General features: G+C 40.0%; 1 protein-coding gene across 3 annotated transcripts; it reads right to left on the reverse strand.

Moving 5' to 3' along the window:
• Positions 1-31: 31 nt before the first annotated feature.
• DNAJC2 (DnaJ heat shock protein family (Hsp40) member C2) lies at positions 32-18,678 on the reverse strand. Of its 3 annotated transcripts, none has more exons than XM_086610060.1 (17): positions 18,621-18,678; positions 17,688-17,878; positions 16,944-17,019; positions 14,710-14,808; positions 12,014-12,155; positions 10,731-10,811; positions 9,870-9,935; positions 8,028-8,119; positions 7,806-7,927; positions 6,823-6,972; positions 6,438-6,526; positions 6,282-6,351; positions 4,513-4,697; positions 2,638-2,738; positions 1,582-1,689; positions 686-840; positions 32-153 (listed from the first exon to the last, which is right to left on the reverse strand). In XM_086610060.1, the coding sequence occupies exons 1-17, from the start codon at positions 18,676-18,678 to the stop codon at positions 79-81; spliced, it is 1,860 nt and encodes a 619-aa protein (XP_086466186.1). In that variant the 3' UTR covers positions 32-78. The 3 variants fall into 3 exon arrangements, with proteins under 3 accessions (XP_086466186.1, XP_086466187.1, XP_086466188.1); XM_086610061.1 differs by having other exon boundaries at positions 17,688-17,789; positions 18,621-18,651; XM_086610062.1 differs by lacking the exons at positions 6,282-6,351; positions 6,438-6,526 and having other exon boundaries at positions 18,621-18,655.
• Positions 18,679-18,712: the final 34 nt, after the last annotated feature.

Raw genomic sequence — 18,712 nt, forward strand, 5'->3', positions numbered from 1 at the left:
TCTGTGTAATTAAGGAAGGAATGAAAACATGTACAGTTATTTGCATTTTTATTACAAAACAAAGATTGTCAGTAAAAGTCATTTCTTGACTTTAGTAGCATTCATCACTTGTTCTTGAGCAGCTTTCTTCGCCTTGACCATTTCAACGAGTTCCTGGAGAGTTGGCAAAAAAGAAAAGATGCTTATCTAAATGTGGAACTTGTTAACAATGCTGTGGTTTTGAACACTACCTCTACTGAGCCTGAAACACCCTAGCTGTCAACATAGTGAGGAATCTAGGACAGTTTAATACCTTAAATCAGTTTTGCTTAGAAACTAATAAATTAATGGAAGGTCAATACTCATCTACTTCCCTGTAGCAGGTACTTTACCTACAAGCAGCTAGGGATAGGACTTCACCATCTACAAGAGCTTACTGTCAAGTGGTAAGAGAGATTTCACGAGACAGACTTCCCTTCCCAGCTTCCAGAGCCATTACTTTCATGGAGGAAAACTTATTCTTTACTGCTCTTTTGGGGTTGAGTTACCAAAAGAAAAAAAAAAAAATGTTTGTCCATAAGGCTCCATCTTGTGCTAGTTTGCTGTTGTCAGATACCATCTCCAATAGGGAAGGCAACAGTAAACACAAAGAATTCTGAGAAGACCTGGGCTGATTGTGATCCTAGAAGGAGATGAGGTATCTTACCTTATATCGCTTCATGCAGTCTTTTTTTGACCGGCCTGGAACAGCTGCTGCTATTTTCTCCCATCTTTCAGGAGTATTTACTGGATAAGTCTTCAATGCTTGTTCTAAAAGCTTTTGTTCTTCTGTAGTCCAAGGGGATGAATCTAAAGGTGAGCCTGTTTTTAAATGCAAAAATGACAGTAAGGAAAAAAATATTTAATAAGGAGTCTAGGAGATAAACCTAAGAAAATACTGTAAAATCTGTTATAGTTGATTTAAAATCCTTGTGGTTTTGTGATACAACTAGTCTGACCTAAGAGCTACCTGGTGCTAAAAACCTGAAAGAAAAAAAAAATCCACTCTGAAGCTGGCTGGACAAGTGGCCCTTGGGACCTTCAGATAAAGTACAGAGAAGTTAGGTAACATCTTTTGTGGTCAGATTACCACAATGAAGCCACATCATTAGGGCAGCAATGTAGCTTTTGCTTTTGCATTTCAGTACGGACCACTTAGTAAGGAAACAGCCTTCTCCAAGCATCTGGATAATTTGATGGGAGGTGTTTGGGGTTTAACAGGAGACCAAAGCTGAGCTGTAGGATGATCCTGTATCTCAAGTGCATTCTGTCAGGCCTCTTCTTACCAAAAATATAGCACCAGAACAGATAATCTCAGCATCAGATTTTCCTGTTGCCTCACCATGAAGGTGAACTGTCACTAGTTAACTGTGGTTTGTACCATGCGTACCAGAAACCCTCACATCCAGGAACAGAGCCTGGATCACTTTCTTATTTACTACATAAGTTTGTCAGTTGGTAAGTTTGTTTGTAAACAAGTCCTAAGTAAGTTCTGGATTACGTTCTTACTAAGATGCACAGGGGACAACAACTCTGCAAGAAGGGCTCCCTTTTCACCTTTACCTTCAAATCGTTCCGAGGGGGCAGCACTGTCCATCTGAGGCACCACACCATGTTCTTTTTTAAATTTGTCAAACGCCTTCTTGTTTATATCATCTTTTTGATGAGGGTCTATGAGCAATAGACATGGAACAGAGTAATTATTGCAACAAAATTAAAGTGAGCTGTAATAATAAAAACATTGTGTAGCAGATTATTAGTCTACAATAATCACATAATCAAAAAACCTAATTCCTACTTCTTTTAAAATGATGGTAAAGAAGTTGGTAGATTAAAAAAATATCTTTCAGGGTCCAATAAACTTCACTCAATGTGTCAGGCTCTCCAACCTCTATCCTGCTTTATACTGCTCAGATGAATACTCTCTCCTTATTAAGCTTAAGCCTGAATCTTCAGCTTCAATCAAGAGGGATTATTGTCTCAAGTAAGGACCATGGCACAAAATTCTATTACCCAGAGTGCAAGTGTGTCAGAGGGGCAGGAACACTGGGAAGCCTGGGTCCTTCTTGTGCAGGTATGTGGTTTGGAATGGAGAAACTTCTTGAAAACTTTGCATTTTTCTTCTATAGTGGAATGTTTTGATTTTCCTTGAGAACTTATCCCAGAGCTCTCTAGGCTCCATTTACCACAAGAGATGAGCCACATTCATTCAGGTGTCTCACACTGATGCTGAATCTCATTCATCTTTTTAAAGTGTCACTATAGCTTCATCAATTCCACTTGTTCTAGATGCCTTCCTTTGTTGAGAGCGTTGTCAGAGGCCCATTTGTCTCTCCCTGAGTGGAGGAGCCTATGCCACGCGTGTGGCCTAGACATCTGTGGATCACATGAAGAGAATACCTGGGAGTTGCTCATGAGGTGGTGACTTACACAATAGCCATGAGGCTGAAAACACTGAATCACATAAATGCTCCTCTAAATCTTCTATCTGAGCTACATTTCTTTTGAGGATAAACAGAGGATTTCCTCATAGTAGAAACACAATGCCGTTGGAAGAAAATCAAGCTGTATAGAAGCATGCAGACCATCCTATTTACAAAAATAAGGTAATATAGATACCAAGCTTCTGGAGGCTCTTTGCTTTATTGATGACATCTTTTGCTGTTCGTTTTATTCCAGTAGTAGAGTGCAAGTTCATGTAATTGGCAATGACTTCCCACCTAAAGCAAGAATAGAAAGAGTAAGCCAGCATAGTGCATAATAGCTTCTCTTCATATGAGCTACGGCCAAGCTCCTGTACACATTTATATCAACTCCTGAGTAAGTTTCATCACACTTAAATACATATGAACTCTCATGGTAACTATTCTGGAAAGCTTTCAGTTTAATTTCACTAAATGCAGATGTTTCCCTTAAGAATTCAGTCAGCTTGAGTGAACTTCTTGACTTCTGATACACAAAAAGGACGGGGTAGAATGTAAGTGTGTAAGTGCAAACCTCTAATCCTCAAAACTCTGCTCACCTGTTGCTTTCCTGGATTCCCTAAATAGCTCTGACATTAAATACTGCAGGTTGCACTGAAAGGGCTAGAAGTTACTAACCCTGTATCCACAGCCCCCCAGAAGAATACCCAGACATCAGATAAAGGGGCTTCAACAGGAGAGAGCTGGAACAGCCCTAGCCCCAAAATTATTCCTAGTGCATTCTTAGAAATGGAAGGGAGTATCTGCTCCAGATCAGACAGAAGGATCATATCTGAGCATGTCCCCTCAATGAGTACGCTTAACTGCTGAGCTGTGGTGCAGAAATAGTACTGGTATCGTTATCTCCATAAAGAGTAGGACAGCTGCTTGGGGCTTTTTTCGTTTTGTTTGGTTGTGTTTTTTTAAAAACTAAGCAACTAAATCTTGTAATGGAGGCTTCAAATCTGCGAATCCTAAGTGGAAGAAGGCATTTCACTCCTGGGAAAGGACAGGAATTAAGGCATGCTGCTGTTCATGATGCTTATTAGTAAGCTGTTTGCAAGTGCTGCTTTCTATGAATCCCAGCCTTTCCCTTTTTGCCCAACTTTTCCCTAAAGAGAGCTGGGGCAGTTAACTTCTATCTCTGGCTGTTTTCTCCCTACCGTGTAGAGGAGAAACCAGCCTCATGTTCATTCTGAAGCTACTAGAATTACCATACACACTTGTATTCCCACCCAGCTGCATCATCCTCACTGTGCACTTTTGTTCTCTGCTTTAATGACTGGAGCCTTTCCTGTAGTAAGCCCAGTGCAAACATGCACCTTGGCACAATCTTGCTGATGGACTGAGGCCCAAGTTTGGGGGGAGACAATACACAGCCAGAGCTAACTCCAGTGACAAGTAGAGCATGGAACTATGAAGACCAACCACAGGCTGCTCAACAGTCAAGGAAGAATAAGTTGTTTAGGGAGTCCTTATAGAATCATAGAATTTCTAGGTTGGAAAAGACCTTGGAGATCATCCAGTCCAACCGTCCCTAATCCCCCATTAAACCATGTCCCTAAGCAGTACATCCACCCTTTTCTTAAACACATCCAGGGATGGGGACTCAACCACCTCCCTGGGCAGCCTATTCCAGTGGCTGGCAACCCTTTCAGAGAAGAAATTCTTTCTAACATCCAACCTGAACCTCCCCTGACTAAGCTTATACCCATTTCCTCTTGTTCTGTCACCCATCACTAATGTAAAGAGCCCTTCCCCCACCTCCCCACCATCCCTCCTCAAGTACTTGTAGGCCATAATCAGGTCTCCCCTCAGCCTCCTCTTCTTTAGGCTAAACAGCCCCAATTCCCTCAGCCACTCCTCATAAGTTTTATTTTCCAGCCCCTTCACCAGTTTAGTCGCCAACATGTTTAGTCGCCAGATGTTATGCTGACATCATACTTAGGATGGTCTGAAAATAAGTTGTATTATGCTTGTTTTTCAATTAAAAATTGTTAGTAGGGCTTTTAACACCAAACCTGAGAAGTACCTTGAGTTAGTCCCTGCTGGGAAGAGGTTCACAGCTTTAATTAACAACTGTAAATCATCTTCGGGCCAATTTTTGCTTCCCCCTCCACCACCAGTGGTTGACTTTTCTGAACTCTTCATTGCTTGGCGCATACGAGCTTCTGCCTCTTCTTTCTCTCGCCTTATTTGTTCATTTATTTCTTCTATCTGAAGGATTGTAAACAAGCATTATTTATGTATTTATTTTTACAGTGACACAAATCCCTCTCTCTGGAATTGCTTTGAGCCTTGAATTTTGCTTAGTTTGTGTTCTGTACACTATACATAAGGAAATGGATGGAAATAATACTGGAGCAGATAAGCTCCTCCATCTCATGCACAAATTTAGCCATCCCAGATCAGGAGCTACAGCAGGAATCCATCACAAGTTCACTAGGAAATTAAATGAACACTCCCAGAATTAAGGCAAAACTTCAGAATCTATCGTGAATGTCCAGGCTAACACCTGACTTACAGGGACAGATCCACAAAAGTATCAAGAACCTTAAGTGACTAGTGAGGGCAGTTAAACATCCGTGTTGAATACACTGATTCCTACATCTTCCAACCTAACTGCCACCTAAGCCTGGTTGTGCCAGGAATTCTCAGTTACTATGGTTGTACTAAGTTAGCATTAACTGCAACAACCCAGACTAGTTACAGAGTGCTTGCTCAGGGTTAGATGGCCATGCACAGTTTGTTAGGAAGCAATTTGGCAGAACTTAGGTTATCCATCACACAGCTTTGTGAACTGTAATCACATCTTGAGACTGTGGTGTGACATGTCTTTAATGTATCTGCTTCTGAGTATGCCCAGTCTAGTCTTTGCAATGTTAAAACAGCTATGCACGTACGCCTGTTGGCAAGATGCTCAAAATGGAGAGCAAGAAACCCATCTCATAATAAAACTTCACTTTTACCAGGAAGATTATCTGATAGATAATTTTTATTAATGCAAAAGTTGAATAGTTTTAACAGAGAGACAGAAAGGCAACTGTTCCACGTCTGGAACACTGTTCTGGAGACTGGATTCATTCCCCTGTAGAACACAAAGGATTTGAGTCTTAAGTTGTCTGATGAGTAAACCTGACCCTGGGATGGGGACAGATGATCTTCCCACCAGAAAAGTTCACAACTGTGAATCCAAAGCGGATGAGAGAAAGCACCTTATTCTTAATGCAGGACATGGGTTCAGCCTTACTAGTCCAAATGTTTTTTCCTGCTGGCAAATTCAGGCAAATCCTTGCTGAGTTTTGTAAATCTTGATCCCAAGTGTCTTGCTTTCCACATACCTTGGTATCCAACCCGATGGCCCTTCCAGTTCCTACAGCCTGCAGCACTTAAGTCCTTTTGTGGATCTAGCCCCAGGTCATGGATACTAGACTAGGATTTTTCTTGTGTAACAGAACAGGCTAAGACTGCCCTCCTTCCCCTCTAGGTAACTGCTACCTGTTGTTCGGCAAAATTAAATTTCTCTACGATTTCTGTGTACTGTACAAATGGTAGGTTTTGTGTCCTTTACTAATTAAAAACACAGATTTTTTCCTCAGCTGGCCCTGGTTATTTCACCAGCCATGAACTGCACTGCATAAAATGGAGCAGAGATCAAGTCTGCCTGGGGACTCTCAAACTCAGGTCTTTGTGTTTAATGGGCAGGGTTCCACAGCAGCTACCTTGTATCTTACTTCGATTTAGTCATGTAGATTTCACACATCAAATTATTCTGTTATTTTGATTTGACAGCATAATTACCTGTTTTACTACAGCCGCCTTTCCTCCTTCCCTTGTTGTGGATGTAAGTGCTTCATTCAAGCATTGCAGACTAAAAATAAATTATTAAGTTACAACAGATAGCTAGTAGCAAGATGGGTATCAAAATGCGCAAAAATCAGCAGCAGGAAGACTTACCTTGCTAGCTCAAGACGATCACAAAGCTTTTCCACCTCCTCCATCATTTTAACACAATCTGCCTCATTATCAGAAAAGTAATTCCAGTTCTGGAAGCAGAAATACACGTTCTACAAAGTTCCTGAACTTTACTGTCCTGTTCCTTCAGACAAAGCCTTAACACACAGCATTCTTCAGCCACTGCTGTGCTTGGACCTGTATGGTCAGTTTTACTCATAACTAAAACCGTATGGTTTAATGTGGTTTAATACTTTGCTTTTTAGTAAACCCACTTGCTGTACCCATCTCCAGCCTTAAGAACAAGCAAGCATTGATAGGGTCTGATCTAAGCAAACATTCATTTCACTGAAGTAACCTGTGTTTCACTATAATAATATTTAAATACCTTGCATGTCGTTCTCAGTTTTTGCCTTTCTTTCTTGATTGCTTTTTTCTGTATCTCTTTTTCCTTTTTTGCTACTAATGCTTGTTGCCTAACTTCTTCCTCCTCCTTTTCTTTTGCTAACCGTGCTGCTTCTAATTCTGCTTGTCTTTGCTGCAATCAAAAGCGAAAAACAAAAAAAAAAACCTCAAAGTCACATTGTTACAGGGTCAGTCAGTATGTGCTGTTTCTGGTTTTGGCAAGTCGTTGTTTGGGTTTTGTTTTTTTTTTTTTTTTTAAATACATCAATAGTTTAATGTTTGGTTTTCCAAGAATTTTGAGGGAGGTGATGAAACATATACCAGTTGACATTAATACTCACTATGAGGACCCCTAGTTTATAAATCCTGTCTTCCTTTACAATGAAGATATAAAACTGTATGAAATTTCCTACACTTGCCCCAAGAGTATAAGCTTGGAAAAATGCAGTGGTCCAACATTCCTCCAGCATCACTATTAACATAAAATCTTGCAGTGCTCCAGTATTGTCTTTAAGTCAGCTTTTTAGCACTTTACAATTCCCTTTGATTCCTAGTACTGTTTTCAGAGTCATCTTTTCCAAACTGTTAGTATTGATCAAATATGTTATGTTACCTCAAAGTGTTTCATACCGAACAATGATTCACAGACCATATGCATAAGGCAAGCAGCTATATCCATTTTATGGAAAAGGAAAGTAGGCCACAGAACGTAATGAATGCCTCTCTAAACCAGAGGAATGTATGCAAAAAACAAAGCTCAGTTTTAGAAGTTTTTTTGTTTCAGATCTGTGCTCCTTGTTTTCTCCTCATTCTCAATAGGCTGTCAGTCCCGCACTGCCTGTTGCACAGGGACCAAAGAGAAAATATAATTCTAACAGTAGCTTTCTGACACATCTAGAAGCTGAAGCAGTGGATCAGGTGTGAATGAACCTGGGATTTTCAACCCAGATAAAGTAGTTAACTTACTTTTTCTTTTGCCTCCTGTTCTTTTCGTTTTGCTTCTACCTTTGCTTTCTTCTCTGCTTCTTTCTTTGCTTTTTCTTCCTCTTTAAATTTCTTTATCCTGGGATCACAGCTGTATGCATTGTCTGGCAGAAGAAAGGATGCATCATGTACAAAAGAAAAACAGGAGATTTCCACTGTTAGTTAACAAATCTCTCTTTAAAAATCAGCAGTTGGTATGCTCACCTACAAGTGTCCTAATTCTGTTCATTTCTTCTTTTTTTCTCAATGCCCTGGCAGCTCTGTTCTGCTTTTCAATCCACCTCCTTTCATCTCGACTAAAAAGGGAAAGCGTAGTTAGTTCAGTGCTAATACATCTACAGTGTCAGTCTGTTAGAAATTCAACAAGAAAATTTTTTTGAAAAGCTTCCCCACACAGATGCTCTTTTCTGAATACTTCAAAAATAGCCTTCAAAAAAAGAAGTTCCAGGCCCCAAGCTCATGTCAAAAACACCAAGCGTTTACACAATTGCATAAACCTTCAAAACATCTGACAAAACAAGCTGTTTATCTGTCATTGCAGGGAATGAGATCATGGACTTAACTTTCAAAATGCAATCCACTTGTTGACCTAACACTGAACCCAAGCAAAACAACTGAAATGCTGGTGTACAAGGGCAGCAATACAATCAATGTCAATCATCTCCATTTTACAGAATATAAATCACGTCAAGTAAATCCATCTGCACAAAAGGAACACCTTCTATGAAGTACTGATACACTCCGCCAAAATCATGCCAGATTAACTCCAGTAAAATACAGCTCAAGTTAAATAGATTAAAAATTGGCTGACTAAGTAATCTGATAATATTTGTCAGTGCTGTCAATAAAGAGGCAGATTTTTAGTGGGGGTCTATATGCTCACCCATACAACCAAATACAGAACAATATACCTCAGAACAAAGAAAACAATCCCCATAACGGAGTAGACTACTATGAGCAGACTAAAATCCTTTAATAGACTAAAACAGAAGCAACATCACTTTTGGTAAGAAGGGATAACAAGAATCATGACCATCTGAAGAGAAGCAGAAACATAGTTCTCTCAAGTACAGCACACTATGTACCATTTGTCTAAAACATTTTTGAAAAGACTCTAATGACAGGAATAAACACAAAAAAGAGCTATGAAAATAATTCAAAAGCGTTCCCCCAGTAAGGAGCCTAGAGATTAATATGTTCTATTTATCAAAAATACAAGTGGTATGGAAGTGATTACAGTGCCTTCACAGAACCTTCACAGGAGAGAGAACGTTTGGTCCAGAGAGGCTCAAAAAATTTAATAGCAGGAAAAGGCATAAAAGGAACGTATGCCTTGCTGTAGCCTCAACATGGCACAGTTTTTAGCCATAAAGCAACCCAACCCCTGAATCTATCTACAAAATTGATTTTTATTCAAACTTGGAAGAAGAGGTTCACACAATGCAAGTTACGGTTATACAAAGATGACAAGGTTGCGTCCTGTGAAATACATGCTAGACTAAACGATTCAGTGCTTAAATTGAGCATTCTGTGTTTAGAACTGTAGGAAGGATAAAAATAGAATGTATTTTCCAATGGCAACATGGTCTGAGTAATTCAGCAACTATCAGGACATCAGCAAATACACAATTTTTACTAACATCAAGCCATCAGTATTGATCTCCTTAAATTCTAGAAAGTATCACTTGTCTCAGCACAGTCTAATAAAGAGTTGGAGAGAGAAATGTCATCTCCTTACTCTTCCACTCTGTTCTGGCTTCAAGTTCCACCTGTGTTTGGGACTTGCTGGAACTTAAAATGAGCACACATTTCAAAGCACCTCAGAAACACCTCCGTGATGCAAGCAAGAACAATTTCAATTACACAAATAAGACAAAGAAAAGCCAACAGTCAGTCCAGTTCAAGTCCATCACTAAGCTGGCAGACTGGAATTCACTCTTGGTTCAGCTATCTTTCCTCCAATGACTTACAGTCTAATAAAAAGTTGGAAAAATTTTGCTGTATCAATCTCTCAGTCTCCTGTCAAATTTCTTTTTACTTACATACCATTCTGCTTTTTCTTTTTCCTCTTCATCTAAATAGGAAAACTCTCTCCAAGAATCAAAATTGTACCTATAGTAAATAAACAAATAAAACCCACCAAGAATTAAAAAAAAAAACAAGAAGAATGAATAAAAAAACAAACCAGCAGAACTATTGCAGATAATCTACCTTTTTTACTATTAGGTGTTTGTAGCCAATCATACTGTTATTTACAATTTATAATACATAATTTATGATTATACTGCACCTACAATGATTCCACTGTGTTAAGTCGAAACACAAGATGCCATTGAAAGTACTGATGTACATCTGTCTGTACTGTAGGGCAGCGTGTATTTTAGGATGGGATCAGTCTCACCAACTCTAAATGTCTACAGTGCAGTTGTCTAAGGTCCCATTATAGGCAGCAGAGATATAGTGCAGTCTGTAGAGTTCAGAGATTAATTAATACAAGCATCCATATTTAGCAGATAAGTCAAGCCATGAGTCTGCTGACTTTATTGGACTAGATAGACCCTCCCTTAACTAGGGGAGCTTAAATACCTAGTAGATGCCTCCACTGAAAACACAAGTTAGGTGAGATGAACCCTCCTCCTTCTAGTGTGGGTCAACTTGGTTCAACCCATTGTGGTCAGAGAACTGTAGGAAGCTCCTGCTGTAACTGTGAATTCACAACGCAGATGTATGAGCTCGGGGAAAGCCAGCTCAGTTGGTGGAAGGCACTAAACATCTGTGGGGTAATTTCTGACCTTGCTAGGTCAGAACAGACCACAGCCAACAACCTACATACAAAAGGGTCTGCAAACCCTTTGTATCACGTGTCTTGAATTCTGTGAACAGCAATGGAGATATCAGCTAACTTACCAAAATGAATAGAATGCATCTACCTCTTCAAATGATGAGTTCATGTCCCCAAGTTTAGGAACATTTTTCTTATTTGACCACCTGAAAATAAATAGATATATTCAAGAAATAATATATATATAATCTTACTTCATAACATGGCACATGTTAAGTACAGAATCAAAATACCAAATCAGAGGCTCCCTCCCACCAACACAGAGGGGCACGAGGAAAGAAGAAAAGAACAGGAGAGTTCCTTCTAAACATCCTCCAGATCAGGCCTTTTTTAGGGAGCTCCCTCAGAAGAGCAAACTCCTTCTGCCAAATTTGGTGTGCCTACAAGGAGACCTGATGAGCACAAGCTATCTTTGTAGACACTCAATTCTCCACACACATTCTCCTGGTAGAGAAGTTACAGAAAGTGGACAAAAGGTGCTCTGTGAGTAACAGCCCTGTAGTAGCCTACAGGAAGTTTCCCACATATTCTAATGGCGCACGAGGGATAACACATGCTCTGCCTCCATTCCATTTCTCCCTACAAAGAGAAATCTTCTATAGGCTCTAGAATTTGTTATTCCATGACATAGCATCTATTTCCAAGCAGAAAAGGGAACAACCATCTGACAACCACAGATCCGGGTCTGAAACTCTGGAATATTTGATAAAAGGTTCAATAAATGTACTTTAAATAATCAAGATTGTTCAGAACATGTTGCAAAGTGCCTCATGCAGTAAACATTTGTGGTTTTTTTTTTCCTCATACAGGTAAAAGGTGAAATAGACTTCTATCATGACAGCCTTAATACAAAGTTAATTGGCAAGCATGAATCAAATGCAGAAAAAAAGTCACACACCTTAAGAGAGAACCACCAAATATTGATAGTTACATTTATCTTCTCTTTTAACCAGCTAAATTGTGAACATAACTATTGTCTTCTGTTAATGTCTCACCCTCATAAGAAAATCATAAAAAAGGTATTTTTAGTCAGTAGCATACACACACTTGGTATAGTAAATAATTTGAAGATGAAACAATGTGTTGTACAAAAAGGACAGTAAGATAGAGCTGAGAACAGACTTTTTTTTTTAAAGTTTCATGAGTCAAACTCAATGCTGCCGGTGTGACAGTTGAGATTATTTTAAAATGAAATAATAGAGAATGCACTATTTTACTTGCATTACATTTCTAGCAAATTAACGCACCTCAGCATCCCTTAAAATCACACCTGTTACAAAAACAATGCCAGAAGAGTTGGCAAATGCTGATTCTCCAGCAACAGCAAAGGCAGTCTGACAGAGCTTACCTAGCATTTCTTTCGAAAACTGGAGAAAAAACTTCAAAGAAGTTTTCCTTTGCTTCACTTTTGGAAGGTACAGAGTTATCAAAAGTAGGGTCTATGCTGTTAAATGCTCGTCGTTTCACGGGATCAGATAATATTTCATAAGCTAAAAAAAAAGTTACCAGACATAAAACATAAGACTAAAGTAAGTCTTTCCCACAAGGTGGGAATGTTACAGAAAAGGTTTGAAATGCTTAAAAAGATGCTCTCAGACCTGTGTTGGATCTATCATTCTTTACAGCTTGACATTTAATTATTATTTTAGTGACACCAAATAGCATCGCTGTCAATTTCTGTTGAACTAAGTAGGAGGAACGTGTTTATGAAAAACAACACATTTAACCGTTATGATGTAACAAACCAGATTATATTTAAAATCATTTTATAGCAGAATACTCAGTTCAGAGACTAGGAGTTCGGGCATGGTGTCTTCAAGCTTTTATCCTACACAAGATCCTTGCAGATAAACTTACAAAAAACAGTCTACTAAGACAGGCATAGGATAGCCTGCATAGGAAAAGCAGTCCTGAGTTAATGTGATGTCAGAACTGGCAAGAACAAGAGCCATTCATTAGAATTTTTGCAGTTCATGATGAACTTGCACTCAGACTTGGAAAGAACATAAAGCACCACATAGCTACTAGCCAAAACACACACAGACTCCCAGTTTTCCTGGTTTTACAGTCCTGCAGTTGGGGAGCATCACATTACTGGATCTTATAACCTGGAAATCACACACATTGTAGCTTCAGTAAACGCTTGTTTTCTCTCAGGGAAGTGTGGAATTACTTTGTCTGTCAGTTCTACAATACCCGCTGTTTTTCAATAGGAGTGAAAAGTCATCAAAGGAATCAAATTCGTGTTGCCATCGTTCATGAGCTTCTCTGACTGCATCCCTGGACAAGGAACACTGCACCGTGAAGGTCAGATCTAGAAAGTGACAAGCTGGAGGAGCTCTGTGGTTCTGTAAACTGATCTCACTGTGCATGTTAATGGAGAGAGGAAGGAATGCAAAGGACCACCAATGAGCTGCTGTCTGCCAGTCTTCCCTTCCCCTCTAGGAAAGGATTTCCCTCTGCCAATACCAACTAAATGATCCCAATTATCCTCCACATTGCAAGCCAGGAGTTTCAATAACACTCATACCATTTTCCTGATGCGAGAAATTCTGTGCACATCTGTTGGTTCCTCTTCCACTTAAGAGATATCTCTTCCATACAGATCCCCAATTCTACTCCCACATACTTGGTTCTTCCAGCCCTGTAACTCCCACTCATTCCTTTGTCAGAACCAGCCCTGAATCCCACTTATATACTCCTGCCTTTCTCAGTTTCTTCTCTCCATTCCATTACCACTTGCTTCTACTCCAGATTCCCTTTCCCTACCACTGCATTTCTTTCCTCTAATGTACTGCTTGGAAGGATTACTCCTCTTCCGTGTCATTGTGCTTTCCTTTTTGTTTATCCTTAGACTGTAAGCAGTTAAGGGGAAACATACATTGCTCCTTGCATGTAGAACACAGAGCATATTCCTGAATTTAGGTGCAAGGTGTTCTTATTATAAACATCTGCTAGCTTCTGTCAGGACTGAAACGAAGGAAAAATTTTTTTCCTTTGGCTGACTAGGCAGCTGCAGCCCATAGCAGAACTTCATTTGCCTGCAATTCTACGTTGCTTGAAGATCTTAATTTCCCTTTGAAGATGGCTTTCCCAATGCTCTCGTAAAGGTCAGTAAATGATTAGAACAGATGGGTAACAGGTATCCCCACTAATTTTCAGATGTTAGGATTTTTCTCCTGTTTCAAATTGAAAGAAAGTCGTGATTCATGTGATATTGTCAACGTGATCTCAAAAAAAGTCTGGTTTCAGCCAATTGTGTTTCTTTACTTTCGAGAAGTTTTAGTATGACTTGAAAGACAACTGAAAACAACATTAGCTTGACTAACATATCATCTAACATTTTAACTAGTATTGTAAGAAAACACTCAGAAGAAGAAAGTTTAGAACACACAAATTCCAAGGTTTCCCCTCTGCCCTGACCTTATTGAGTAAAAAAATACTGTTTAAAATAAACAAAGAAGCCAAACTCCAAAGCATTTCTAAAGGCATAAGTCACACACCTAGAACACTCCCTATAGTTCTGGAATGGGCCAGCAGTGATGTTCTAGGTCACCAAGCAAGAAGGGAAATGTTATTCAATTGAGTTTACTCAGTCACCAGGGCAAAAAGAGCAGCTGAAGAAACTGATATCCTATGTTGAATCAACAGATGCTCTGCTGGCAGAGTAAGCGCATTAAAATTCAGATTTTCCACTTGCTGTTGCTGTCTTCAGGGAATTACTTTATAGCACACCAGTTTATCCCAGGTTTGTGGCTACCTCTAGTGGTTCATCTCTGAATAGGCTGCTACAAGCGTTCACGTTTTGTCACCCAAGTGGCATAGCAGACAAACGTCTATCGGCTGCATTCCCATACTGCTTCTACCCAGAGGGAAGTTGTATTAACGTGATCTCTATTTACTGAGGCTCTTTTCTAAAATGGAGAACTTCTCTGGCTTTTTAGTAACTGACAATTCTTTAAAAGCCTAATAAAGCACTACAAATACATTTCACGTTATCAAGTAGATTGAGAGAGGATCTAATAAAAGACATCAACAGCTTACCTTTAGTTATGCACGTAAAATAATCATTATCACCTTCTCCTATCTGTTCCCCTGCAGCTTTTCGCTTGTCTGGATGATGTTTCAAAACCATGGATTTATCTAGCAAATAGATGCATTATGCTTAGAAACACTTCATCATTAAACGATTATTTCTCACAAAGGACAAAATAATACAATAATTCCAATTGACATTTCTCTAATTAGATTTAATACTATTGTCAGAATTAAATTTTTTTCATCTTTGCTGTGACACAAAATAACCCCAACTCAGAAACTCTATTCCACCTTCATCAGCTGAAGTAGTACAGATTTCCTGGGACTTATTCCAGTTCCTGGGACTTAACTCTAATATTATGCATAGCAAAGTGCCTCAGTAACTGTAAGTGTACAGTTAGCTTCAAAAAGCATGATGCAGTTTCAGGACTTTAATTACGCAAGATTGTACAATTACCTGTGCAATCATACCGAAGAAAGAAAGAAAAATAATTAACATAATTTTAGTTGTTATTTCTACTGAAAAGTAAAGTAGTTCAGATGACTAGAATATAATTTTCATTTTCTTTACTCAAGTTCTGAACACAATCCAATATTAAATTTAGCAAGGAAGCACCAGCCTGTGAAGACTGCTGCACTCACCCATGGATAACACTAAGCACACACACAAGACTTTGGGGTCAAGTTCTCTCTCTACCTAGGCCTTAACTCCTAAGATACAACTAACACACATCGAGTATCTACTAAAGCTGCTACTAAGACTGTCTTAGTGTTTAAACAACAAAACCAAATTTTAAACCAACTTCTTTGCCAAAAGGTCTAGCTATATTATCATACAACATAAAACGTAGCTTCTTGGCTCCCTACAAAATACCAGAGAGAAGATAATCATGTAAGTAGCTACAGCAACATGCCTTTTGAGAAACAAATCAGAATCCTTATTAAAAACAGGCAAAGCACAGTATATACTGGCGAGAAAGTCTCACATCTCTATACCACCACGTAGTAATTGACGACTGTTAGGATCCTAAAGAGAGAGATGCCTCAGTTCTTGCTCAACAAGATTAGTGAGACCACTAACCATTACCAGAATAGGTGTTTCTCTATGCTATATTAGCACATGCTCCACGGTGGCACTGCTAAGCGACACATACCTGAGGCAACATAATTTCCTGTGCAAGTTGTTAATTTGTTGATTTTCACCCGTTTTCATTTGGGAGTATCTGTGGTTTCACTGGGGACAGCGAATGTACTCACAACAGTACAATACAGGCAATTGTTTGCAAGATCAACTCACAAAATCAGCAGCTTATTTCATAAAGGCTATTGAACAATCTTCAGATTACTTTTAAATCTTCCTCCACTAAATACTTGCATCCTTCTTGCAAAGTCAACTCTTGGTCACATTGCTTTCTAGAAAGAAATGTTCTGAAGCCCAACACGTTGTTCCTTCATATGTAAGTACCATAAAACGTCCTCACTCACCTGCATGCGTTTCTAAATCATGTCATGATTTAAGACACAGGCCCGTGATATCACTAAGCAGCACACTGGCACTTCCAAGTTCTATCGTCTACTTACCCAAAATGTCAAGGAAACTTAACCTCACAGATTCCATTTTTAATGGCTTGGTAATATCCCAGAGATCCAGCCACAGAAACTCTACAGTTTTCACATGGTAAAATGACCAAAGAAGAGCAAACCTCAGCTTCTCAGTGGCCTAAGTAACTTTCAGTAACTTGAACACTTGAAAATTCAAAAGCTGCTTCTCCATTCCCATGCAATGCTCAGTCTAACCAGAATGATAACAGCAGCATACTTTTTAAACATTCACTAGCATTAATGTGGCAGCTAACCACTGTAAGAGGGCTTTAAGGTACCAACCTATTGAAATACATAGGGCAGGGCTAGTTGTATTTCTCTGCCTTTCGCTGAGCCTGGCTGCAGACTCAAAAATAAAGACATGTACAGTTATAGTCTCAAGGTTGTTGACAAAAAACATAGGCAAGAAAGCTGAGATCTGAACTCGGTGAAATTTTTGAATTCCCTAGCTTTAGGCCTGTGGATTCTGCAGCTGTGATGTGAATTTAGGAAGCTGGTAAGCAACACAAATCAAAAAGCAGGCATTTTCAGGCCTGTGAAATAGTAAAAAGCTTGTTCATGACATGTATGTATTTTCACGTGGAAAACACTTGTGCATATCTGAAAGAAAGGTATGCTTATGAAGGAAAGGTACTTACGAGCTGCTTTGATTTGTTTCTGAGTAGCCCTGTATCGTATATTTCCCAGCCCAAGAACTGCATAATGGTCTTGATTCTGAGGGAAAAACAAAAAAAAAGACAATCCTAATAAACACTGATAAATGAGACCTAAAAAACCACGACACAACACATGCAGAGAAACAGTTCTCCTCCTCATCTTTTAAAAGCAAGAGGCAGAATTCTTCCCTCTCTCAATAAATACTAGGAAAAGGCAGGAAATAAAATACTAGATAAATTCCTAAATACTAGGAAAAGGAACAATTGTCATAAATGTCGTAATTATTGAATAATCAAATATCAATAAATTAAACCACTGTTACAGAAATTCAAGTAGCTTAATCTAAATTGGATTAAAACACTGAATTCTAGAAAGTTCAATTATTGGAAAAGTGAATTGCTGCCTTTAATATTAAGAGCGCTAACAATTCTAGAATGAGGGAGGCTGTAACAGGGAGAAGAGACACTTTCTCTGCTTACAGGCAGTAAAATGAAAAACAACACTTCAAGACTAAGATCTTATCCTGATGCGCACTTGAGTTTGCCTTCATCAACTGGTTATGTGTTGAAAGGACAAACCCAGCTGTGACACTAAGAGGCACAAACCAACTCAGACAGGCTTAGGAGGGGAGGAGGAAGGGGATCTTTAACAGCTGGGAATGGCAGATAACTTTGACAAGAGATTTCCAGCAAAGTAATTAACACTAATCTATATTAACAGAATACCTTCCAGTCTTTTGGATCAAGCGTTTTTAACATAGGAAATTCTTCAAGCTGCAATTCTTCATCCCCTGATTCTTCAGAAAGTTCCTTCTCATCTTCTAGCTCCTGGAAAGAGGCAGAAACATTTATGTTTCTCCTCTTAATAAATGCTTCAAACCATCTTCCCACAGGTTCCACTTGACAGAGTACTGATGCTATAAGCAAAAACATAAAAGCAACTTCACCTTCTGTGGTTTACTCTTTTCTTTTTTTTTTAATTAAACCCCATCAAAGCCATAAAAGCACTGCATCACACAAGGCTACAGATTGCCAAATCTTCTAAAACCACCAGACTGCTTTAAAGATTGCAAGAACCAGAAGACGTGCCCATCAGACAGTACCTCCCAACACTCCACTGCGTTCTCAAATCTTGAAAGGTACTTTCAAGTTAAAGGAATGCACGTGTTCAATGGCATTTAATATCTTGCTTGCTTTGGTAATAAAGGAGATAACTGCGACAGAAATACGAAATTCGGATTGACTTTCTCTGCGCTGCCGCTGCCCCTTTTCCAGACCGCTCCCTCCGGACTTGTTGCTCACACGCGGACCCGAAAGAGCACCGAGGCAGATGCAACACGTGAGAGGACAGCAGCAAAGCAAAACAAACGGGAAAGTTCTTCAGGGACAGACGGTTTTCAACTCCAACGCCTAAGCAGGCGCTCGAGGAGCGGGTTTGTTCCCACGGAACGCGCTCGCTCAAACCGGGGGAAGCGCCGGTCGCGAGAGCAGCGGCGGCGGGATGCCCGGCGGGACGGGCGGCAGCGGGAGATCCCGGCAGCAAAGCCCCATCCCCCGCCTCCAACGTGCTGCCGCCGCCGCCGGCCGCGGCTCGGCACCGGCTGCAGCCCCGCGGCCGGGCCGCTCCCGCCCCCCGCCCGCGAGGCCGGCGGTACCCACCGGCCGACAGCGCCCTGGTGACGGCCGTGCCCTGCCCCTCCTGCGCGCCCCGCAGCATGGCGGCGGCGAGCGCCGGGCCGCACTGAGCCTCG

The sequence above is a fragment of the Tauraco erythrolophus genome, chromosome 4, assembly GCF_009769465.1.
Source record: "Tauraco erythrolophus isolate bTauEry1 chromosome 4, bTauEry1.pri, whole genome shotgun sequence".
Classification (NCBI taxonomy): Eukaryota; Metazoa; Chordata; class Aves; order Musophagiformes; family Musophagidae; genus Tauraco; species Tauraco erythrolophus.